Source organism: Emys orbicularis, chromosome 8 (genome assembly GCF_028017835.1).
Source record: "Emys orbicularis isolate rEmyOrb1 chromosome 8, rEmyOrb1.hap1, whole genome shotgun sequence".
Classification (NCBI taxonomy): domain Eukaryota; kingdom Metazoa; phylum Chordata; order Testudines; family Emydidae; genus Emys; species Emys orbicularis.
Genome location: NC_088690.1, coordinates 109,098,574 through 109,123,932, shown reverse-complemented (window position 1 = coordinate 109,123,932; position 25,359 = coordinate 109,098,574). Strand labels below are relative to the sequence as shown.

The 25,359-nt window shown below is 46.2% G+C and overlaps 1 protein-coding gene across 1 annotated transcript in view; it reads right to left on the bottom strand.

The window, feature by feature from the left end:
- Positions 1-25,359, bottom strand: part of GRIA1 (glutamate ionotropic receptor AMPA type subunit 1) — a 162,245-nt gene that overhangs the window by 68,050 nt on the left and 68,836 nt on the right. The window contains exons 3-5 of the mRNA XM_065409147.1: positions 8,912-9,151; positions 6,637-6,821; positions 1,090-1,143 (exon numbers count right to left, since the gene is read on the bottom strand). Of these exons, the coding sequence (XP_065265219.1) occupies positions 1,090-1,143; positions 6,637-6,821; positions 8,912-9,151 (479 nt within the window). The remainder of the gene's footprint in view (positions 1-1,089; positions 1,144-6,636; positions 6,822-8,911; positions 9,152-25,359) is intronic.

Below are 25,359 nucleotides of genomic sequence, written 5' to 3'. Positions count from 1 at the left end.
ACTATAAACACTGCACAAGCTCGCCTGGCTGCCCCAGGAACCCCCTGCTCCCTTCAGAGGGGATGGGATGTGGCCTGCAATTTGGAGGTGTCGGGGACCTTGGGAAAGCACAGGACAACCTCATAGATCCAAAGGCTACCTTTAGGGATGGTCTTTTCCTCCAGGGTCACCCTCCCCGCTCTCGGAGGTATAAGAAGCAAAGCAGAGTTAACGCTCTTCTAACAACACTAGTTCTGGTGTGGCACTACTCTAGTTTCCCTGTGGACATGGGGACAGTGGCAGCTCCCCTCCTGCCACGTCGCCTCCTCTCACGTCCACAGAGCCCCGATTATAGGATGTGTGCAAAGAAGGGCTTTGGCAAACTCTCAGGGAGCAGGCAACTCACGGCACAGCTGCTGTAACTTCGCCACCATCCACTGTATCCCCCTGTCTCTGTTCTCCACCCCAAGAGGGGAGAAACCAGCCCCAGGTCCTCTTTTGGAACACCTGACAGGCCTTCCAGAGGAGGGTTTTTGAGACCGAGTACACAAACAGTTTCACAGCTATAGGTTATTGGAAGAATAAAGGGATCTCAGCATGTTGCCATTAACAACAGGGGCTCAGAAGCATCCTGGGATTGCTAATGGGATCCAGAACACTTCACTTCTGGGACACAAATTCAAATGCAGTTCAGGTTGGTAGAGAATGAAAGTCATTTCCCCCAGCTGACAGCCGCTCCTAGGACTAGATGAAACAAGTTGGGAGATCTGAATCCAGAAACCAGCTACCCAGGACACCAAAAATACTACCACAGAATTGGCATTAATTAACACCCTTGTGGCAGCTTGGCAGAGAGGCCAAAGAATGAATGAGTCTGGAGACAAAACAATCTTCTCACCCCTGGAGATAGTCTCACCACATCATGGCTGACACGCCGTGGGAGGGACGCTCGTATTTTTGGTACCCGTACGGTGGAGAAATAAAGGTCTTCGGTCTCTATGACTATTAAAGCTGGATCTTTTCACAGGCACAATATTCACTAACTACAAGAAAATACCAAGCAGAAAACCCACGAAAGAGGCAATAAGAAAGAAACAGTCTTCAACTCACCAAATTTGCTAGAATGTAGTGGTATCCTATCCCATTTTTTTCAAGCTTGATGATCTGTAATGTCAAAAATGTTTAATTTAGAACATAGTTTACGCTAACAAATAAAGAGAGCATGGTTTAGCTGGTTACCGCCTGCCCCATAATTCCCTGCCCAGCTATGCTTTAAATGAGACAGTTTGTGTGAGAACAGTCACAGTAAAAGGTAGAAGAAGAGCAAAGCCTTTCTAAGTGGTATTAAAGTGCTGTGAGATCGGCATCTGCAAGTATGAAATGAGGCAAAACAAGTTCATCCACCATATCCCACAAGCAGGGAGAGCGGAGTATCTGAGTCTAGAAATATCATGTGGATTCAGGAGGTGAGACATAGTTGGTTACCATCATCTATAGGAATAGAGGGGTCCCCATAGGGAACCTATTGTTCTGTGAATGCCAGAAAAACACCAAATGTTACTTCCAAAATACTGTACACCTCAAACCACCCATATCTTGCCTGATTCAGACCGTGCCAAATTTAGTGCGACTCAGACTTAAGTACTGTAGGCCTGATCCTCTAGTACACTGGGGCTGTTGCAGGCCACATGCCCAGTGCAAAGCTGCCCTGAGTCAAGCAGTCAGTCAATGGAAAATTCCTTTAGTGTGTGTGTTGAGATGATATATACATGGTGCTGCTATATAAGATACCTAGAGCTCCTGACAGTCTCTCTCCCCTGATTCTTGGGATGTCTGGGCTCAGTCTGTTTCGATACTTCTTAATCAATATAATTGTTTAAAGCCCCATAAAGTTTTAGAGTTTCCTTGTCAGCAGAAATGTTTCTGTGGCCTTCATTGCTAGCAAATGCGTCCTGCTTAATGGCTGATTTTTAGCTACTTTATTTCTCATCATTTTTGCTTGGTCTGTGGATTCCCATTAGTGGAATTCAGTTCTTACCATGTTTCTAAAGCCAGAGATCACATCGCTCTATAATCCAAACCATATACAGAAAAAGCCCAGTTAGTAAAAAAACAAACGCCTTGCCCCAAGAGTTGCCAGTTACTGAGGGGAACCATGTGCTGTTTGGACTAGGCATTTTAGCAGGCAAAACACCACCTCACTTCCATGGTGCTGTGAACTGATTCTGAATTACCAGCAGAACTATCAACGCTCAGGTGTCATATGCAAGAACGTGAAACAAAACCAGATAAAGATCCCTGCTGTTATAATTGTCACCAAACGTATTTGTAATTATTGAACACTTGTTCCTGTGCAACTGATTCATCTGCCTTAGCCTTTCATAGCAGAAGTGCTCTTGTATAACATTAAAACTTGCCTGACTCCCTATGCTAATATCCCTGCCTCAATTAGCACCGCTGGAGAATACATTTGTTAACACTTTTTGATACAAATAAGTTAGCCTCCACCACCTTTCACGCGGCACAGTTCTCCTGTGGGAGATCATTAAATATGACTGAAGCAGATGAGTCTGAACTGCTCTAGGTCAGAGTAATCGCTCAGAGGAAGCAGATTTCTTCTATGCACATGCACGCTCAGAGTCATAGGATGTGTGATTCAGGGGCTAGATTTGGGGAACAAAACCAGAACTCTGTGCCCCCTTCTACTTAATCAATTGAGATACACTTGTACAGGAAGTTCCCCTCTTCCACAGATGTACCTAGAAACTATCAGAGGTATAAGCAGTGTTTAATATGTGCAAGGGCTTGCCAGGGCTGAGACGCGGCACCGCTAGACTCGGCAGTTCATAGCCCCATTACCTTTGGCTTGCTGCATCGGTTATAATTGCTTGAGCCCCAGCACCTAATTGCTTGAGTCCCAACGCCTTTTTCATTACAAATTAAGCACGGGGCATACGGTGGGACCAGGAGCTGTGATCTCATGCCCCAGTGTCCCCCGGCTATTAAATAGGAGAATAGAGGGCGTTGGTTCCTTGCACCAAAACTGCCCCTGTTATTTTATTAGGTGTCAGAGTCAATGAATTGGAGAGGGATACAGACCAGCTTTCACTGAGCTGGGAACCTACCGACTCATACACACAAATTATGCGCCTTGCCTCCTGTGTTTTACACAGTTATTTGCTATCTTAATTTATTTTAAAGTGCTTGCTCAGTTCTAATGCTTTTAGACTGGGGTGGCAAGCTGAGGTTATAATAGCATTTATCACTTAGTCTGAACATGGAAAGAGGCAGCATCGGGCTGCATGCTGATGGCTCGCTTGGGCCATCCAGGTTCCATTACCCACTTCTTAATGGGCAGAGTTTGACGTCTATTAGAGAGAAATTCTCTCTGAGAGTGATACAGCGGAGAGGAGAAGTTTCCAGTTACTCATTCTAATGAGCGTCAGGGAAGAAATGACATAGTGCTTTGATGGAATGCAAACACTTATTTATCCCATTAAGACAACACAGGATGGCCCAGTGGATATCCTGCCACCAGCCAGCAGGGCTGGCTCATAAAGGATGGTTACCTCAGCATAGATAAATCATGCCCTGCAACAGACATGGGTGAGAGAAAAATCAGGTTGGTTTCTCACATGCCTTTAACCCTTGAGTGAAGGTTTCTTTTAGAACTGAGTTCTTAAGAACTCAGCCACAGTGACTTGAAAGGAGAAAGAGAGCATGAGTGTGTGAGTGAGACTGATGTTCGAGGGCTGTCCTCTGCTCTCTATTCAAGAGGGACCAAAAATTCACAGCCACCAAACAAGAGTAACAGGATGGTGTGTGTATGGGGGGGGGGGAATGTGCTGAAATACCGGAGAGAGGCTGAGGCAGATGTCTGAACACCTCACACAGACAAAGAGAGTGAGACCGAGACAGAAAGTGCAGACATCTGTAAATAGGACTTGCTGGCGCAGCGAGCGAATAGACTAGCTGCTGACCTCAGGAGTTGAAGTCTCCCCTGTACATTTGCATGTCATGGAACACCCAGGAGCTAGCAGGCCCTGCTGAGGCTGGAATAGGCGGGGTATTTCAGGTCTTGTTTGAAGTGCCTTCGCAGAGCTCTCCATGGGCTCAGGATTAGAATAGCCAGGGACGCTGCTGGTAAAGATGGAATTGAGTGACGAAAGCCTGCATACCGCCCACCCTACTATGACAGGTCCCGTCCTATTTTCATGAGCACAAAGACCCTATGCTGTGAGGGTGCTCTGTCCAATTGGGTCATATTTCCCAAAGCTCAGTTCCCAGTTAGCCACCAAACTAAGTAAACCAATTTCCAAAAGAGCTCACCAGGCTGGTGTTGAGCACTGGCCCTAAAGCCACGTCTCACCAAGTACAAACTGCCATTTCTATTTGGAAATTCACATTTTTTATTACAAGGGGCACTTCTGAACCTCCTGCCACTGGTGGCCATTTTAGTGGCAAACAACATCATTTAAGTGACAAGGGAGCTTGGGTTAAGAGAAGAGAAGCCAGAAGGCAAGACATTGGAGGTGGGGGACAGAAATTTGTCAGTGAAAAGTTCTGCAGTTTTCTTTTGTACCTACCAAAGTTCACATTTTGGGGGGCATTTCATGGAATTGAGGGCAAAGCATAAAAACAAATGAAAATTACAATTTTCAGTTTCAATGTGAAAACTTTTCTTTACCCAAATGAAACTGAATTTATGAATTCAAACTTTAAAAAAATCTTGAGGTTTCTCACCATAAAGTAGGGCCATTTAAAAGTAAACACACATTACATTTTGGGTGGTTTGTTTTCAAAGGTGGGTCCATTTTACAAAATTGAAATCAATATGTAAAATGCACAGGCTTTTAAATTTTGTTGTAAATAGTTTGCTCAACCCTAATTATAAAAAAATTCCCTTCTTGCTTCTATATCTGACATGGTTTAAAATCAAAGAAGATTTTTTCTGTGTAACATGAAGACTACGTTTAAGTAGAGAAGCTCTTCAATAAACCAGCATTGAAAGAGAAAGCGAAGAGGTTTTTCTGAACACATTGTAAGAAATGCCCAGACAAGCCCTCATTATTGCTGAAAAGCAGATAAATACTGTAAGAAGTCAACTCGGCAAGGAAGGAAAGATGCTACTGGACTGTTTAAGTGTGTGTCAGATGCTCAGGGAAGGTTGGGTCTTATATGGCTTTAGCCAGATTTTCATTGTCTAGGACATGTCAAGAAGTGCTATGCCTGCTCTGTGGCTAAAGAAAGGACTTTACTCCCCAGAACAGTTAATCTGGCCCCGCTCATGAGCGCTAACCTCGTGTAGGGGCAAATCCTACTCTCTCTATTATTATTTATGATGTCGTAGCACCTAGCAGCCTCAGTCAAGGATTGGGGCCCCATTGTGCTTCACTGAACACCCAGCAAATGAAAGACAACCTTTGCTCCAGAGACAAGAGAAAATGACAGGTGGCTACAACAATCAGAGGGGGAAGCACAAGATAATGGAGAGACAATTACAACAAGCACGGTAAGCAGTGGACAACACACCAGCTGTCTAGGCATTGTCAAATGTTTCGTATGCACCATGCAGAGGTGTGGAAGGCCCTAGCGGTAGCTCGGGGGGAAGGAGTTGGGGCTGGATTTGAGGAAACAGAACAGATAGATGCAAGAGAAGTCCTTGTGCGTCATTCTGGAGGTGGGTGTGAGGACTGGAGGCAGGGCAGCAAAAGAAGAGATGGGTCAGGGGGTTCCCAGCTCTGATGCACAGATCCATCCCATTCCCATTTCTGAATCCAGAGGAATAAAATGAAGAATGAAGAGACTAAAACATTGATAATGTCTGTGCACCGAAACCTTAAGAGTCAGAGGGCTACACAGAACCACCTCGCTGGGGGTGAGACAGTTGGTGTGTTGGGCTCTGCAAAGGACTCAGACAATTAACTGCAGGAAAAATATTGTGGAGCAGCACTGCTGACTCCAGCAGCTCCAGAGAAATCCTAGGTTTCCTCCAGCTCTACAATTTCCAGAGGTGAAAGTAAGCTGGTCCGGTCCGGTCCGGCATACCGGCAAGAGCCAGTACGCCGTGCCGGACGGGACCGGCTTCCGCGGTGGTGATTTAAAGGGCCCAGGGCTCCAGCCGCTGCGGAGAGCCCTGGGCCCTTTAAATCCCTGCCGGAGCTCCGGCAGCCGGGCTCGGGCAGTGATTGAAGGGGCCCGGTGCTCCCCGCAGTGGCAGGAGCCCTGGGCTCTTTAATTCGCCCCTGAGCCCCGGGGCTCCCAGCCGCCTGTGCAGCTGGGAGCTCAGGTGTGATTTAAAGGCCCTGGGGTTCCCAGCCACAGCCGGAGCCCCAGGGCCTTTAAGTCTTGAAAGGCCCCGCCTCTTCTGGTTGAGGCCCCGCCTCTTCCGGTTGAGGCCACACCCCCGCTCAGGACTCAGGCGTACTGGTAAGTCCTTTAAGTTACTTTCACCCCTGACAATTTCTTCTGTATAGTAAAGACAAGATGGTTCTGGGCTTAGTGGACCTATCCTGCTGTGATTCACACTCCCTTCATAAGTGCCCTTCTGTAGAGCAGCATGGATAAAGGGAACAAGGAAGAGAACTTATCCAGGAGAAACAACAAGGCCCTTAACACATGCAAGTCCCCTCCCGGAGAGCCTGTTGCCAGCACAACCTTGCCCAGGATGGCATTCAGCCGCTCCGTCTCGCAGTCCACTACCACCAGCCGTTCCTTTTTCTTCTCCAGCTCCTGGAAGAGCATCCTGTAGCCCTCTTCTGTTGTTGTCAGGATGTTGACAGCTGTCACCTGCCAGTTCTTCTCGGCAGCTGTGTCCAGCACTTTCTGTAGGACTGACAAGCCTGGAGAAAGAGGGGAATAGGGAGGGAGTCAGGTTTTAGTTCTTGTGTGTTGGCCTTTCCTTTTTTCCCTTCTCCTGGCCTGTGCGGGAGCCTGTAGTCTTGGGTGATGCAGCATCATGAGGCCCCCAGCAAAACTCCAGCAAGCTTTTAACACTCAAGCATCCCACCCAAGCTGAACTATATTATAGTGACTTCTTCTGTGCTTTCTTTCCTACTATTGCAGAACAACAAGATATCATATCCATATTTCACATTTATAAGCCACGCCACTCAGAATAGCCCTCCTCCATCTGTGGCAGTGTGGTCTGGCAGATAGGGCACTGAACTGGTACCCAGACTTGGGTTCTACTCCTGGCTTTGCCACTAACCTGCTGTTTGACCTTGGGCAAGTGATTTCATTCTGTGCCACTCTTTCCAGTCCCACCCTTTATCGGTTTAGACTGTATGTGCTTGGGGTCAGGGACTGTCTCTCTATGTGTTTGTACACACATTGGGGGCCTGATCTCAGTCTGGGACTCCAGGCACTGCTGTAATTGAGTCTCACTGATTTCCCCTAGATTACCCCTTTTTTGAGGTAACTGGGAAGTCTGTCAGGGTACTCAGCCCACACAGCCAGCTGTAAAGCTTTTTGGGCTCAGGATTACCCTGTATGTCCAAGGTTTTTGTACCTCAGAGTTGGCCCTCCCGACTGTAATTTATATAATTATAATAAACGTCTGCACTTCCAGTGTCAAACACAGATGGCGCTATGGTGACAGCTGTCAGGGCGCACAGATCTGCAGTGCGCCTGCTGCACTGAGGGGAGGAAGAACCTGTTGTCAAGAGCAGAGGACCTTATTTGCAGTGCACAGTGGGTCCTACAAAATCCAGATGCTACACTACGTACTCTTGAGTGCCACCTACTGGCATTTGATCTATTAACTAACTATTTACATATGCACAGAGCACTCCTCTAACAGGTGCCAGGGCATGACAGACTGAAACAGTGGATTCCAGTTTGTTTGCACAACCTCCTAGGTTATATGTAACAGAAATAATAATCTCATTTACAGATGAACATAGGCAGTAAGTCAGAGATATGGTCACCCTCTAAATGAGATGTGCTTATCCAGCATATTAAGGGTAACAGCACCAAATAAATACATTGCACTCCTGCACTGCGGGAGCGTGGAATGCTTTACAAACATCAATCATTTAAGGGCTCACTTGTGTGTTATATGCAGAGCCCCACATTGGAAATGTGTGTAGTTAACACCAGTGTGAAGGACAGAGGTGTGTACCTGCTGCTCACTCCTCTGGGAGCTCAACGCACATCCCCCAGCCCCATCCCACACTGGCATGGGCAGGCATGGCCCTGCCTCTATCCTTTGTCTCTTGCAGCATGCCCTGCCCAGAGTCCCCACTCTTCCTGTGAAAAGCCCTTGTGTACATGCTCCTGCATAAGGCCCCACCAAGTCTAAGGCTCACAAAACTCCTGTAGTTTCGTAGCCACTTGAGAGATGGGGAAACAGAGACAGAGAGGGTAAGGCACTTGCCCAACATCAGACATGGAGTTTATGACCGATCTGAGTAGAGAACCAAGTTGCCTTGTTTTAACCCACAGATCCCACTTCCTTCTATGCATTTATTTACCAGCAGAGCAATGATACTGTCTGTTCATGTTTTGGAAAAAAGGGTTATTAACAGCAAATTTAGTATCTATATAATTGGTTCCTAGAAGCTCAGTGACTCTCTTTTGTAATTGACCGGTGTTCACTTAACGCAGGGAGCTCAGACAGTTTTCCAAACTATCCCAGCTGTGCATGCAAATTCCATGCTTGTGGGGGCAAACGGGCATTTGACATGCAGGTGCTCATTGTGCCCTAAGAGGCAACTGCACGTGTGCACAAATGGGGGGTTCCCACAGGCATCGGGTTAGGCAGACAGCTTGAAAATAGGATCCGGAGCAATCCCCTTATTAAATCTAAATCATTGCCCGATTTGATAGCCAAACCGCTTGTGTTTGGGCTATTCTCCTGAGGGAGCAGTCGTCTGTTCTGCCCAGGGGTGACAAACAGACACGCTCTGCCCACTCTGCCCTCGCCACTCACCCCGGTCAGCATCATAAATGTACACAAACTTCTGCCAGTTGTAGTACTCGATGATGTTGATGAGGGCGTCCTGAAGCTCTGGGCGCAGCTGGAGGACGAACTGGTTGGAGGTGTCGACGGGGAAGCTGGGCGTTATGAAGCAGACGTGGAGCGCCCCGCAGAAGGATGTGAGCATGTTGACCGTCTTCCTGTCGTAAAACCCAAAGATGGCGTAGACGCCCTTGGAGAACTGCGAGCAGACTGGAAGGGGGAGAAGGAGATGGTTAGGGGAGCTAGGCAAAGAAGCCCAATTTCTGAGGCAAGCCTCTGTTGCTCTGGACTATTCATCCCTCTGTCTGGGCACATAAGCTGGTATAGCCATCCTGCACTGCATTCAGTTAGAGAGCCAGGAGGTGGGGGGATGCCCTGCCCTTTAACTCCACACAACTTCTTTAGCTCTGAACTCATCTTAGATGACACTGCGAGGGAGAACGAGTTTGCTGCTCTCCCGCCGCTCCCTTGCAGACACTGCTCACGCTAGGATATGAACCGTTGTTTTGAAGAGTAATCATAAAAAAACACATTTTAAAAGACGGTCCCAATAAATCACCCAGGCTCCAGAGGGCACGGAGCGACAGCTGCTTGCTGCTCAAGCTTCTGCCAGAGGAGCGCTGAGTGATAGAGGTGTCAGCCTTGCATCCTACTCACCACCCGCCAAGCCACGGGAGGAAAAATACCATTACAGCTCTCTGAAGGAGGGCACCAGGGCTTTTAGAATCTTGCCAGGATACTTTTCACACACACACACACACACACACACACACACACACACACACACACACACACACACACACACACACACACACACTCTTTCTCTCTCCAGATTCTTCACCCTCTTCTGCTCTCTCTGCACTACTCAGGTTCACATTGCTCCCAGGGCTGAAGTGGCGGGTGGCCGTTGTGCAGGCAGTGCCTTCTATGGCCTCCCCACAACAATGGGCCTGGTTCAAACACTTCCCTTCCCAAGTTGCTGGGGGGGGGGCAGCACAGGGAGCACATGTTCAATTCAAAAATCAAAGGTTCTTGAAAGAGAGTCACCCTCCCGGGCTGCGAGCTAGAGCCTTCAGGGCCACACGTGGTGCCCTGGCTGCAGGCTGGACATCACTGAGATGTCCTCTGCCACCAACTAAATTGCACATTTGGAACTCGGGAATCGCTGGCTCCCTAGCACGGAGTAAAGGGCATCCCTGCCACAGGAAAAGTGGGACTTACGGCGGCTGTAGAGGGTGACACAGCCCCAAAGATGAGGGTGGGTCATTCCATCCAGTAGAGAGCATTGGCACCCGAACTGGTACAATCTGTACTCTTCACCCCCAAGTCCAGCAAAGCTTGTCAAAGAGCATTGAAGAGTTCAGACCCTGCACTTTGGCAACCGTCCGTAATGTACCTTTGGCCATCACAAACGATATACGGTTACAATGCGCACACACGGCATAGATGATACAGGGTAATGCTGAACTGTATTAGACTGTGCATATGCGTGTCAAACACACTGTGCCAAGCCTAGGTTTATAACCCTTTATGTCCATCTATGGGGGCTGTGCTGCTATTGGCCACACATTAGGACAATCACCGTTGGCATGGTTACACACTCACAATGGCCAACAGAAGCTCTGTATTCAAGTCTGGCGCGGGCCCAGAAGGAAATGGGAAGTGCATGAAAATGAGCTTCCTATGCCCAGCACAACCACGGATCGGGACCCTTTCATCTCCCTACCAAGGCTAATGTAGGCCTTGGCCTGGAATATGTGCTCATTGCTACTCAGAAGCTGCCTGCAATTGTGTGTGTGTGTTGTGGGGAGACAGAGAAGTTCAGGGACCATGGGGGGGGGATCAGCTAGAGGCCCCCCCAAACAAGGTAGCTTTTGAGTGGAGGGCTCCAGAGGCTGTGCTTTCCCTTCCCCAAATGACAGGGCCCTAGCCAAGGAGCTCCCCACCCCTGCTCTTCCTTGGGGATGGTGGCTGTGAAACAACTCGCTGGCTAAGGCACCTTGTGGGGGTGCCGAGGCTGCTCAGTCCTGTTGTGGTAGCTTAGCTGCCTGTTTAAGGATGTCAGGGGGGCACTGCCTCCTTCCAGCCCAACACCTCAGCAAGCCCCCTGCCACGCCTGGGGGGAGGCGGAGGAGTCATAGGCTCCACTTCTGCAGAAAGGGACACTGCTGAGAGGGGCTTCTCACTAAGGAGCCGGCTGGTTTCATGGACACCGCATCCGACCAGGCCACAAAGCCACAAGGGCAGAGTTCAGCCCACGGACATTGCTTTAAGTTATTGCAAACTGGCCTGTTTTCAATGTCTGCTACAATCCTCAGCCCTACTTAACGCTTCCAGCAGTCAGGGTGCCCTCGGGTTCCTAGTATCTTTTGTACCTGGGAAGGCCTAGATGCCTGGCTGTTTCCATGCATGCAGATCTGGTCCCCCCCATCTCAAAAAAAGAGATATTGGAATTGGGAAAGGTACAGAAAAGGGCAACAAAAATGATTAGGGGTATGAGGAGAGATTAATAAGACTGGGACTTTTCAGCTTGGAAAAGAGATGACTAAGAGGGGATATGATAGAGGTCTATAAAATCATGACTGGTTTGGAGAAAGTAAATAAGGAAGTGTTATTTACTCCTTCTCATAACACACAAACTAGAGGTCACCAAATGAAATTAACAAGCAGCAGGTTTAAAACAAACAAAAGGAAGTATTTCTTTACACAATGCACAATCAACGTGTGGACCTCTTTGCCAGAGGATGTTGTGAAGGCCAAAACTATAACAGGGTTCAAAAAAGAACTAGATAAATTCATGGAGGATAGGTCCATCAATGGCTATTAGCCAGGATGGGCAGGGATGGTGTCCCTAGCCTGTTTGCCAGATGCTGGGAATGGGCGACAGGGGATGGATCACTTGATGATTCCCTGTTTTGTTTATTCCTTCTGGGGCACCTGGCATTGGCCACTGTTGGACGACAGGATACTGGGCTAGATGGACCTTTGGTCTGACCCAGGATGGCCGTTTATGTTCTTTTGCTTTCGAAGGCTGGATCAGGAGATGGTGTGGTCTGGAAGTTCACCATGGCTAACCCCTCAGGGTGTGGGTCAGGTAAGGCACAGCTCTTGGTTTCTGATCTCAGCAGTTACTGGTGCTGCTGTGCAGTATGGGAGGTTGCTGTCTCACGTCGATGGCCTCCTCAGGAGAGCACTTAATGAGATCGTGGGAGCTGCTGGAAAACTGCCTCAAGATTTCAGTGAGGCAGAGAGAGCAGCACACACTGTGGGTTGTAAAGCTCAGTCCCAGAGACAGTCAGACTTATTTAATATCACTCCTGTTTATGGCACATTCCAGTTATTATCAATACATCTCCAAGCCCCAGACAGTGAGAGTGACAGCATTTCCCGCTGTCAGAACTCCTGGCACTAGCATTTCCTTCCATTGTCACTCCATGTCTTAAAGACCCCTTGGCGGTGACATTTACACTGACTCATGGCTTCGTGCTGCCCCATGTTAAATAAAGGAGGAGGAGCTGATGTGACAGCTTCATTTTGGGGTCCCCTGGCAAACCCCTGCATGGTCCTCAGGAATTGCATGATCTGCTTCTAGACTGGTGACAGCCAGCGCTGTGTATTCCATGTGTTCCAAGGAGGACTGAGGGTGGGGATCAAGAGTCATCCCCAGATAGCCTTACTCCTGAGCTTACCATTGCTCCCCCTTCCCCCGATAAACTCCATGTCACAGGAATTACCAGACTGGATCAGACCATCCAGCTCTGGAGCCCATCTCAGACAGTGCCCTGCCCCAAATGCTTCAGAGGAAGGTGCAAGAAACCCTGCAGCAGGCAGATGTGGGAGAATCTGCCCCACTCCTATATAAATCTTATCCTACCCCCTAATAGTTAGAGATTGGTTTCATCCCTGAAATCGGGACTTTTACATCCCTTTCCAAAGTCTGTTTTTGTTGGCATTAACTATAGATATTCTCCTTCCTGTGTATAAGCAGCTGCAGTCCAGCATATTCCCACCATACTAAGCCAAACACAGCCCTGCGAGGGAAGGGCTGTTTAAGGTATGAAAAAAATCAGACATCTCTCTAGAAGGCTGAGTTGTAACCATCATGACAATCCCAGCACCCACTCACCCCAGTGCCACCACTGTGACACCCTCCAAGCACCCATTGGAACAAGAAGAAAACAAACAGTCTCATTGATACAAGAAACAGACCAGCTGACTCAGACTCTGGATCTGATGAAGTTTTGCAAGGAAAGCTCAGGATTTCAGGACTCATTTCAGCCTGGCCACCACCATGACTCTTCCCATTCCGATGTGCTCAGGAAGGGTGTGAGACTGGAAACGACTGACCTGATGCCCTAATAGTTAGCAGGTGGGTGCATCTCTCTCTGGTCTCTCATCAGAGGACAGTGTAAGTTTTGCCATGCTTCAAGTGACCAGCCAGGTAAATGTCTCACCCACCCCCCACTATCATGGAGACCCAGACTACAAGTCAAAGTGACTTTTGACTCAGGGATGTTTGTCAGCGTGTCATGCTAGCACTTTAAACATCTGCTGGATTTTCTGATTATTTCATATCTGTATTACAGTGCTGCAAGAGGCCCTAAACTGAGATCAGAGCCCTGCTGTGCATAAACATCCTAAGAGACAGTTTATGCCCCCAAATAACTTAGAGTCTAAAGAGAGGAGACAGTGGATGGCAGACAGGAAGAACTGTTATCTGCATTTTGCAGATGGGTGTGCAGTCCCCACTCCACATGCACATGGCAGCTGTGTGAAAGGGCCTGTGCTAACCTGAGCAATTAGGGAGAAGGCAGAGCGCGGAGCTGGCCCCAGAGCCCTGGCTGGCTAAAGGACTGGGAGGAAATCCTGCTGCTTCCAGCCCAGGTTCCCTTGGCGGAGTGGAATCCCATTCCAGAGCAGAAGCTCAGCCCTGTCCAAATGGGGCCAGAGGATTGGTTGCAAGCCACCTGGTCAGCTCTGGACCAATCTGCTGGCACGGGAGTTGAGCTGGAGAGAGATGGCAGAGCACATCCTGCTGCTACTGGAGGGAGCCGTCCCAAACAGAGCCAGAACCTGGGGCTAGGGGTTGGCCCAGCATATACCAGGGTCACAGCTACAGCCAGGCTGCAGGAGCAGCCTTGACTCAGCAGAGGTGTTCTGACCACCATGGGGATGGATACCAGTGATGCAGCAGACTCTAACTCCCCCTCGGAGCTCGCCCCATGCCTAAGCACTAGCAGCCATTGCAGAAGGAACCCTGACTGGGGCTGGGAGCAGTGTGGACGCCTGAGGGAGCATATTTAAGCGTTAGGGACTCAGTACACTTGTAGTATTGCTAGTGGGTGTACGCGTGACCCCCGCCCCCATGTAGGAGCCCTTAAATCAGTGGGTCTCAAACCTTTGTACTGGTGACCCCTTTTACACAGCAAGCCTCTGAGTGCGACCCCCCTTATACATTAAAACACTTTTAAAATATATTTAACACCATTATAAATGCTGGAGGCAAAGCGGGGTTTGGGGTGGAGGTTGACAGCTCGCAACCCCCCATGTAATAACCTTGCGACCCCCTGAGGGGTCCCGACCCCCAGTTTGAGAACCCCTGCCTTAAATGGTCTCTTGCACTAACTGAGGCTTGTCCCTGCTCAGATACAAGCATTAGGGTTGTATCTGAATGCGGCATTTATTCATGGGATTAATTCCCGCCTCCCCAAAGGGTGTGGGAAGGAACCAAGAGACTTGGGCGCAGTGAGAAGCAAATGGAGTCCCCTCCCCCTCAGGCACGTGGCTGGGAATCTGAGCGCCCCACAACAAGCTGGGCCTGGGACTGAGGCGCAGAGAGATGAAGGGCCAAGTTTTCCAAATAGCGTAGGGCTCCCATTTAGCCACCAAAATAAAGAGGCCAGGTTTTCAAAAGAGCTCCGCACGGTGCGTGTTGAGCTCTTCTGAATGGGAGGGGAGCACTTTTGAAAGTCTGGATGCTCATGACTGGCCCCAAATCACTCATGGAGTCTGTGGGAGAGCTAGACGTTGAACCCCGATCCCACGAGGGCCAAACCACTGCCTTAACCTCCAGGCTGGCCTGCCTCTTTCTGCAATTCAAACTGCACCATTGGAACACAGCAATCCTGCCACACCAGAACTTCCACGTTTGGGTTTTTTTAAAAATCATTTCTAAAAGCCCCCAGTAGAAGAATTTGTGGTCACTCTCTTGCCATCTCTTAAAGAGGGGAAGATACCATGGATCCAAAATTGCGACAGAAAAAAAATCCTTTTCTTTGTCTCACTATGGAGTCTCTTTCCAATTGGCCGTAGTATCTGTATCAGCCATCATCCTGGGACTGTCACATTTCCACAGAAAAGTAGCAGATCAGATAAAAGTATTCTCAACATCATTTCCGTGTGACTGGACCAATGGGACTAATGAACAGTGCTGTATGATTCCATATGTGAGAGATAAGACTCAGAGCTCTAGGGAGCCAGTGCTCAGAGTCCCTGCATGATTAAAGTGACATGCTTTGTACAGCTGAGCAAATCATTTGCAATTAATAATCCAGACAGTAAATTTAGCCTATTTCTGAGCATACCACGATTTCCTCCAACATGTTTGCTATTTGAAATTATTTTATTTTGTAAAATAACCAAAAATTAACTGTATGGATCAACCATGCATTATCAACACTCCTACGCTGTTCTGAGATACCCAGGAATTGTAGTATTTCCAACAGATTGCACCAAAGAGGACTGAAAGAACTAACAGTCCTTATTGTTGGTAATTTTGGAAAAGACCCCTGGCTCACATCATGTTTTCAGATTCACAGAAACCACTGCTAGTCACTGCAGATTATTTGGGGGGAAAGACTGGCCAGGGTTTGATCATTTGGGGAACAACAGGGGATTTTTCATGGCAGTTAGTTAGAAAATGTTAGTAATGTTAATAGTTAAGAATTTTAATCACCTTTCCAGCAATATTCCTAACTCTAGTAATGGACAGGCAATAATGGTCAAATTGTTCAAGGTCTTGCGACTAGTTTGAAATAATTGTGTACCAAATGTATTAATCCTGCAGAAAATAAAGGAGATAAATACTTTCCATGAGTTTAATGGAAGAAGGGAATTTGGAATTTTTTTCATTGTGTTATCGGTTGCATTTTTTGTTGAGAACTGAATATGAGGGGCAACAGGTGTGAAAATGACAGGGGGAGGTTTTAATGGATAGGGGGAAAGGCAGCACAAAACAGAATGGTCAGATTCCTGTTTCCTTCCCAGATTCCCATTCACTCAAATCTGTCTCGATATGAGCTCCCATCCTGTCTTGAGTAGGCAAGAGACCCTTTGCAAACACTTTGGCCATGAGCTGTGGTGGGGATAAAGTGCATGGCTCAATTTACAGGCATTTCTGCCTGTAAGATAAGAAGATCCTTTCTGTTTCCCAAGTCTTCTCCTTTCATATGAAAACCCCCAGATTAAATCATTGAAACATGACAGGGTTAGGAAATAGGCATTATGTTGAAAGCACACACAGGCTATTGCTCTTCCACTGACACCTGTCAGTCAGCTGAAGACATACACCCAGGCACCTGAGCCAACAGCCCTAAAATAAGGAAAGAGACATCCTCCAGCTTTTCATTGCAGGGGAGGAAGGTGATGAAGAAATTCGGAATATATAAACAATTCGGAAACAACTGCTTTCTCTAATCAGTTGGCAGGGGGGAAGGGCTAGACCCCCTAAGTTGAGTCCTGCTTCTGGGAAGTTCAGGGGTGTTTGGAACTGGAGTTTTAGTTTGACCCATTTTAGAGACGGGGTCAGTCATGACATCTGGACCCTGTCACATGATACACTCTCTGCTAGGGTGCGTCCTCCTGGTTGCTCTAGGGATTAGTCTCTTTCCAGGTCTGCTGCCCCCTTGCTGCCCTTTCGCCACACCCTCTGCCCAAGGTTTCTTCCCTCTTTACTGGCCAGTGTGTGGCAATCGGCTCCCTCACTGTGGCCAGGTTGCTGGCTTGATACTAGCCCTACCTGTTCCTTCTCACCTGGGCTCCATCATCACTCATGGGGTTTCTTAGGCCACCTAATTCCCCTCAGCTATGGCCTCTCTGGTTAAGTGGCCCCTTCTCAGCCTCGTTATCCCCTTTTAGGCTAGTGTGGGGTGAACACCCCATCACAGACCCACATCTGAGTTCCGCGGAGCTCGGATCTGTGTTTTTTAATCTGACCCATTAAAAAACAGCAAGGAAACACCCTTTCTCCTACAAATAGCATAATGGAACACGCAGAAACTGATTCTCAAACCTTGGGCAAGTTTACCCCTACAAAAGTTACTACAAACGTTTTTTTTCCTCCTGCTCATAATAGCCCACCTTAATAGATTTGTCTCGTTAGAGTTGGTAAGGCAACCCCCATCTTTTCATGTTCTCTGTATGTATATATGTATATATATCTTCCTACTGTGTTTTCCACTCCATGCATCCAATGAAGTGGGATTTAGCCCATGAAAGTTTATGCCCAAATAAATGTGTTAGTCTCTAAGGTGCCACAAGTACTCCTCGTACTTTTTTCTTGGGCAAGTGTGTTTGTTTTCAGTAGATGGCATTTTTCCCACCATGATAGTTCCTTCAAAGCCAATGCTTCAGCTATGAGCTCCAGGGAACTGTCATGGTGGTACCATATTTCAGGTCAGAAATAAGGGAACCCGGAGTAGCCGTGGAGGGACACTGGCCATAAAAGGAATGGAAGTGAGAAATCTCAGAAGGCTACTGGTTTCCTAAGTAGGGAACATAGATTCATAGATTCAGAGATTCTAGGACTGGAAGGGACCTCGAGAGGTCATCGAGTCTAGTTCCCTGCCCGCATGGCAGGACCAAATACTGTCTAGACCATCCCTGATAGACATTTATCTAACCTACTCTTAAATATCTCCAGAGATGGAGATTTCACAACCTCCTTAGGCAATTTATTCCAGTGTTTAACCACCCTGACAGTTAGGAACTTTTTCCTAATGTCCAACCTAGACCTCCCTTGCTGCAGTTTAAACCCATTGCTTCTTGTTCTATCCTTAGAGGCTAAGGTGAACAAGTTTTCTCCCTCCTCCTTATGACACCCTTTTAGATACCTAAAAACTGCTATCATGTCCCCTCTCAGTCTTCTCTTTTCCAAACTAAACAAACCCAATTCTTTCAGCCTTCCTTCATAGGTCATGTTCTCAAGACCTTTAATCATTCTTGTTGCTCTTCTCTGGACCCTTTCCAATTTCTCCACATCTTTTTTCAAATGCGGTGCCCAGAACTGGACACAATACTCCAGCTGAGGCCTAACCAGAGCAGAGTAGAGCGGAAGAATGACTTCTCGTGTCTTGCTCACAACACACCTGTTAATACATCCCAGAATCATGTTTGCTTTTTTTGCAACAGCATCACACTGTTGACTCATATTTAGCTTGTGGTCCACTATAACCCCTAGATCCCTTTCTGCCGTACTCCTTCCTAGACAGTCTCTTCCCATTCTGTATGTGTGAAACTGATTTTTTCTTCCTAAGTGGAACACTTTGCATTTGTCTTTGTTAAACTTCATCCTGTTTAACTCAGACCATTTCTCCAATTTGTCCAGATCATTTTGAATTATGACCCTGTCCTCCAAAGCAGTTGCAATCCCTCCCAGTTTGGTATCATCCGCAAACTTAATAAGCGTACTTTCTATGCCAATATCTAAGTCGTTGATGAAGATATTGAACAGAGCCGGTCCCAAAACAGACCCCTGCGGAACCCCACTCGTTATGCCTTTCCAGCAGGATTGGGAACCATTAATAACAACTCTCTGAGTATGGTTATCCAGCCAGTTATGCACCCACCTTATAGTAGCCCCATCTAAATTGTATTTGCCTAGTTTATCGATAAGAATATCATGCGAGACCGTATCAAATGCCTTACTAAAGTCCAGGTATACCACATCCACAGCTTCACCCTTATCCACAAGGCTCGTTATCCTATCAAAGAAAGCTATCAGATTGGTTTGACATGATTTGTTCTTTACAAATCCATGCTGGCTGTTCCCTATCACCTTACCACCTTCCAAGTGTTTGCAGATGATTTCCTTAATTACTTGCTCCATTATCTTCCCTGGCACAGAAGTTAAACTAACTGGTCTGTAGTTTCCTGGGTTGTTTTTATTTCCCTTTTTATAGATGGGCACTATATTTGCCCTCTTCCAGTCTTCTGGAATCTCTCCCGTCTCCCATGATTTTCCAAAGATAATAGCTAGAGGCTCAGATACCTCCTCTATTAGCTCCTTGAGTATTCTAGGATGCATTTCATCAGGCCCTGGTGACTTGCAGGCATCTAACTTTTCTAAGTGATTTTTAACTTGTTCTTTTTTTATTTTATCTGCTAAACCTACCCCCTTCCCATTAGCATTCACTATGTTAGGCATTCCTTCAGACTTCTCGGTGAAGACCGAAACAAAGAAGTCATTAAGCATCTCTGCCATTTCCAAGTTTCCTGTTACTGTTTCTCCCTCTTCACTGAGCAGTGGGCCTACCCTGTCTTTGGTCTTCCTCTTGCTTCTAATGTATTGATAAAAAGTTTTCTTGTTTCCCTTTATTCCTGTAGCTAGTTTGAGCTCATTTTGTGCCTTTGCCTTTCTAATCTTGCCCCTGCATTCCTGTGTTGTTTGCCTATATTCATCCTTTGTAATCTGTCCTAGTTTCCATTTTTTATAGGACTCCTTTTTATTTTTTAGATCATGCAAGATCTCGTGGTTAAGCCAAGGTGGTCTTTTGTCACATTTTCTGGCTTTCCTAACCAGCGGAATAGCTTGCTTTTGGGCCCTTAATAGTGTCCCTTTGAAAAACTGCCAACTCTCCTCAGTTGTTTTCCCCCTCAGTCTTGATTCCCATGGGACCTTACCTATCAGCTCTCTGAGCTTACCAAAATCCGCCTTCCTGAAATCCATTGTCTCTATTTTGCTGTTCTCCCTTCTACCCTTCCTTAGAATTGCAAACTCTATGATTTCATGATCACGTTCACCCAAGCTGCCTTCTACTTTCAAATTCTCAACAAGTTCCTCCCTATTTGTTAAAATCAAGTCTAGAACAGCTTCCCCCCTAGTAGCTTTTTCAACCTTCTGAAATAAAAAGTTGTCTGCAATGCAGTCCAAGAATTTGTTGGATAGTCTGTGCCCCGCTGTGTTATTTTCCCAACATATATCCGGATAGTTGAAGTCCCCCATCACCACCAAATCTTGGGCTTTGGATGATTTTGTTAGTTGCTTAAAAAAAGCCTCATCCACCTCTTCCACCTGGTTAGGTGGCCTGTAGTAGACTCCTAGCATGACATCTCCCTTGTTTTTTACCCCTTTTAGCCTAACCCAGAGACTCTCAACACTTCCATCTCCTATGTCCATCTCTACCTCAGTCCAAGTGTGTACATTTTTAATATATAAGGCAACACCTCCTCCCTTTTTCCCCTGTCTATCCTTCCTGAGCAAGCTGTACCCATCCACACCAACATTCCAATCATGTGTATTATCCCACCAAGTTTCAGTGATGCCAACAATGTCATAGTTGTATTTATTTATTAGCACTTCCAGTTCTTCCTGCTTATTACCCATTCTTCTCGCATTTGTATATAGGCAACATGGGGAGATTCTGGTGGGAATCCAGGAACAGAACTTTAGAAAGCAAATTGTTTGCTCTTGAGGGAGCTGGAGAGGTCACTAGAGGGGATATTTAGCAGTAGCTCACCTCTCGTTTGTTTTAAAAGTGGTATTGTCTCCCATGACTGGAGATGTGAAATGTAATATTCAGCTGCAGATTTAACTTCATTTGCAAGGTATTTAAAAACCCCCAGGTAAGACTGAACTCCACAATGGCTGAAGCCTTATTACCATAATGCAACCCTTCCTTCGCCTGGGAAACAGAAACAAAAACATAATCATCTAGATCTGAACTCAAAGCAAAACAAACCCACTGTCATTAGGGGTGTCAAGAAACAGTTCCAAAGACTCTTGCCTGGCTTGCTCTGTGTGCGTATGTGTGAGCATCATTTATTTTTAGCACAGTCTGCCTGGAGGCAACCCTCACACAGTGATGGAGGACCTGACATCAGGTCGGAGAAGCCGGTGGAATTTGGATCAGAGGGTGCTAGTGTCTGTTCCAATTAGGAACAACTTGGAACAACTCGCAAACATTTGTCCTCACAGCGCTCCAACGTGGCTTAGGTGCCAGAGTGCATCTCTTCACCAAATCCCAGTGACATGCCCACAGATTTCGCTAGCAGGAAAAATAGATCCTATATTCCCCCATGGCTTTGACATATTCCCTTACCTGAAAGTAGACATTTCCCACATATTCGCTCAACCACAAAACAGCCTGATGTCATAATGCAAGAAACATTCCCTCCCGGCCATTTTAAACAGTTTAAAAGGCAATAAGGTATGGTTTCCTTTCACTGTTTCCTGCACTACTTGTAATAATCTCTTGGAAGCTTGAAACCAAATTTGGTTTCCAAATCAAGGTGTGTTACTCCCTGCCATCACATATGAACACTAGTTAATTATTGTCGGGTTGCTTGTGGGCATATGTGCTGCTGGCATTAATTTTTCTCCCTTGTTAGTTAAAAAGGAATCAAAACATTTTAACAAAAACACCCACAAGCAGTAAAGAAAGTGATATGGATTTTTCAGATAGTTGGAAAGAAATCTAATAGTGATATAGACACTTGAATGGCTGACAATTAATTTCTGTGCGCCCGTGGAGCGAAAATCCAATTTGGGATGCTTATTTATTGCAGGTTGCTGGGTATAGCGTCACTGAGTTTAGGCCAAAAGGGACTACCGGATCGCAGGCCACCCACACCACCCAGCGCCCGCGCACTAAACACAACAACTGAAATGAGTCCAAAGTCTTGCAGCCACAGGCAGAGAATAGGCAGGACCCAGGCCCTGGCAATGGCAGGGAAATGGTTAAGTGAGAAGAACGGAAGAAAAATGGAAACAGAAGTTACCTTCAGCCATCAGAAATCAACAAAATGGCAACTGGGCTTTCCTCTAGGGTTTCAACCATTCAAGTACACTTTTGAACTAGAATCCTGCAGCTGCTTATGCTTCTGGACTGCAGAGTATGGGTGGAGGCAACCCCAAATGGACGTCTGACCTCTCCATCAGCAATCACTCAAATCTCCCATATCAGATTTCACAGATTCAAATGCTTTTTTTTTTTTTTTTTTTAAAGCTACAATCTTGAAACTTGGTTCTTGTTTGTTACGATGGGAGGGAAGGGGGAGGGATCCAAATTTGCATTTTTTTCATTTTTATCACAGGGCACCAAAAGACTATAAATAAGGATGTCTGAAAAAATGGGGTGGTAGTGAATAGATGATTTTGTGAAAGCTTCATCAGCTTCTTCCTTGATTTTAAATAAATCATATTTAAATAAATTACATATTTAAATAAATATGTAATTGTAGAATTATTGTTTTGTTGAGGAATAGCAAACTAAAAACAAAACCAATTTTTTTTGAAGTTCTTTAGTCAGTCTGTTTACAGAAAAATTATGAATTTCTCCCGTGAACGGAGCTGTCAACGTGGGTAGGAGGCCACCACTCCAGTCATCTGAGGTAACAAATTCTATTTAATGGATTTGATTCAAGAAAATTGTTGAGGGTGAATAGGTGCAAGGCCAGCACCAGTTGTAGTAGCTACATGCAACCAAGGATGAGCTGCTGGCAGATCGTGCATAATGCTTTGCACTTACACAGCAAACTTTATTGGGCAAATCTAATTCTGTGGCCTGCAAACTCCACTTTGCCCCTTTGCAGCTCCAACTTGTGTCGGGGCTGGGTGGCTTGGGATCAGGGGTTGTGACCAGCATGCCATCCCTGCCCCCCTCTCATTGCATCGCTGCAGAGCTTGGACACCGTTGAGAATCCAGCCCAGGGTGCTTTGCAGACATCTGTGAATTCAGCCTCACAACACTAGTGTGAAGAAGATGGACACTATTCTTCCCCGTTTCAAAGAGGGAGTCAGGGAGAGAGTTGTTAACGTGCTCGCCCCAGGCCACAGAGCAATTTAATGGTAGAGGTAAGAAAAAAACTAAGGAGACATTGTTCCTAGTTCTGTTCTTTAACCACTAGACCATATTTTATAGCAAATGTAGTGTGCAGTGGGATATACAGCCAGGCTGGACTTGCAGGATACTTTGGCTAGCAGAGGCTACCAATCTGAATGTCACCCCAAGTAGAATTGCACTTGACACCAATACTTTCTGGGGTAGCAGTAAAACAATGGCTAATCAGCATGGCCCAAGATAGTAGTGACAGGTTTCCGAGGGGTAGCCATGTTTGTATCAGTAAAAACAACGAGGAGTCCTTGTGGCACCTTAGAGACTAACACATTTATTGGGGCATAAGCTTTTGTGGGAAGTGGGTTCTATCCCACGAAAGCTTATGCCCCAATAAATGTGTTAGTCTCTAAGGACTCCAAGATAGTAGTGACCCCATTTACAGTGGTATGAGGCCGGTGCTGAGATAGGTTGGGTATTCAAATAGCTTACTGAGGATGGGCAGGCACCCTCTGTGGATAGATACAGCCTTTTCTAATTGGGCAAAGTTTGGCTCAGGAAGGTCGCATGGCTAAGGCACTGGAGTGGAAGGAAGGAGAACTGGGTTCAATCCGAGCACTGCTGCCACAGACTTGCTGTGTGATTTTGGGCCAGTCACTTAATCTCGCTGAGCCTCAATTCCCCAACTTCAGAATGGGGCAAACACTGCCTTCTCCAGCTCTAGCCTATTGAGAGTACAAATTCCTTGGGGCAGGGCCTGCTCTCACTATGTGTTTATAAAGCACCCCGCATAATGAGTCCCTGATATTACTTGGGGCCTCCCAGCGCTACCATAATGCAAATAAGTAATGTTAATAATCAGTGTTTTATCCACTATGGTAAACTGCGTCCTAAAAATCTTGAAAGAAAAATCTTTAAAATATTCACTCTTTTCTATTGCCTTTAATCTGCACGTCTTGTCATATTTTCAGAGCCATTAATCAGTATTCCCACTGCCTGCTATGGCACCTTTTTAAACCCGAGCCTTTTTAAAGGATTCTCTCTTCCCATCCACTAAACAGGCTCATTTCTGAGTCATAAATACCCTGCCACAGCACTATGAGCAAACACAGTTGCAATAAAGTCCTGTGAAATCTATTCATGAATTGGGATGAGGTTAAAAAAAATCATATTTACCATATGTAAAGTATATTATACAGTCCCTCTAGCCTATCTCCTCCTTTAGTGAAAAATTTGATTTCTATTCTCTGATTTCTCTACATCTGAAGTCCCCAGAAGCAGAGCAATGAATATTAAAGATGATTACTAATGGGAAAATTACATCCATACTATAAACTGAGGTGAGAAATGAAGGTGTAACCAATTCCCCTACCACTGCTCCAAAAACATGTCTGACACATTACTTCTTAGTCCACCACCAGTCACTGCTGCACTGGTAAAAACTCACTACTGCGGCACAGTCTTGCTGCTTTCTGTTTGGGAATCAAGAACACTAGGGAAAAAAATCATTTTAGAAAATCACTACGTGCTGAGAAAATAGCCAGCATTTTGGAACTCGGTAGGTCAGCATAACATTTAATTGCAAGCTATAACATCGTAACTATTAAATAAAGGGGGAAAAAGGGGGGGGGGAAGCCAAATGTGTCATGTAAGGTAGAACTTGCTGTAAATGAAATGCATTTTGTCATCAACAGCTTCTTTTCTTTCCCTAATGTATTATACTTATTCATAGCAGTTCTGCTAGACATAGACATCTGCGCCTGTCTTCAATGCAAGTTTCCTTTTTGATGAGGCTTTTGTAAGTAGTTGTTTTAAAGCCTGTTATAGGTTGATATATAAAAGCCTTGTAAGCCGCAAGCCATGGGCTTTCCCAGTATTTCTCTGGAGAGGCTATTTGACAGCCAAATATTTCTTACCATCAGGAGGTTTTCGTGACACTTACCCTAAATATTCCCTTTCTTAATTTCATCCCATTAATCCTAGTTATACTTCTATACACCATACTTAATAAAATATGTGCATATGCTTCCCAAATTTGCATTGGCCATTTCCCCCTCCCCACAGATGCATTACATTGCAAATCTAATTCGTTGCCTACTCCCAATCTTGCTTCCTTTGTGCACTACTGCTCTCCACATTTCTGCCTCCCATTGGAAAGGTGTGCTTTGGCTTATTTTTCCCAGCGGTGGCTTGCTTTTTCAAAGTTATTTTCTGCCTACATTTTAAACCTCTCAAGGCCCCTTTCTATTTTTTCCTCTGTCCTCACTGGCATTTGCATCTCCTCCCCTGGCAGCCCATCCATTGTTTTCAACTGTTCTGCTCTTTACTCCCACTTGTAGATCTTTAATAAATATGGTACTCAAGGCT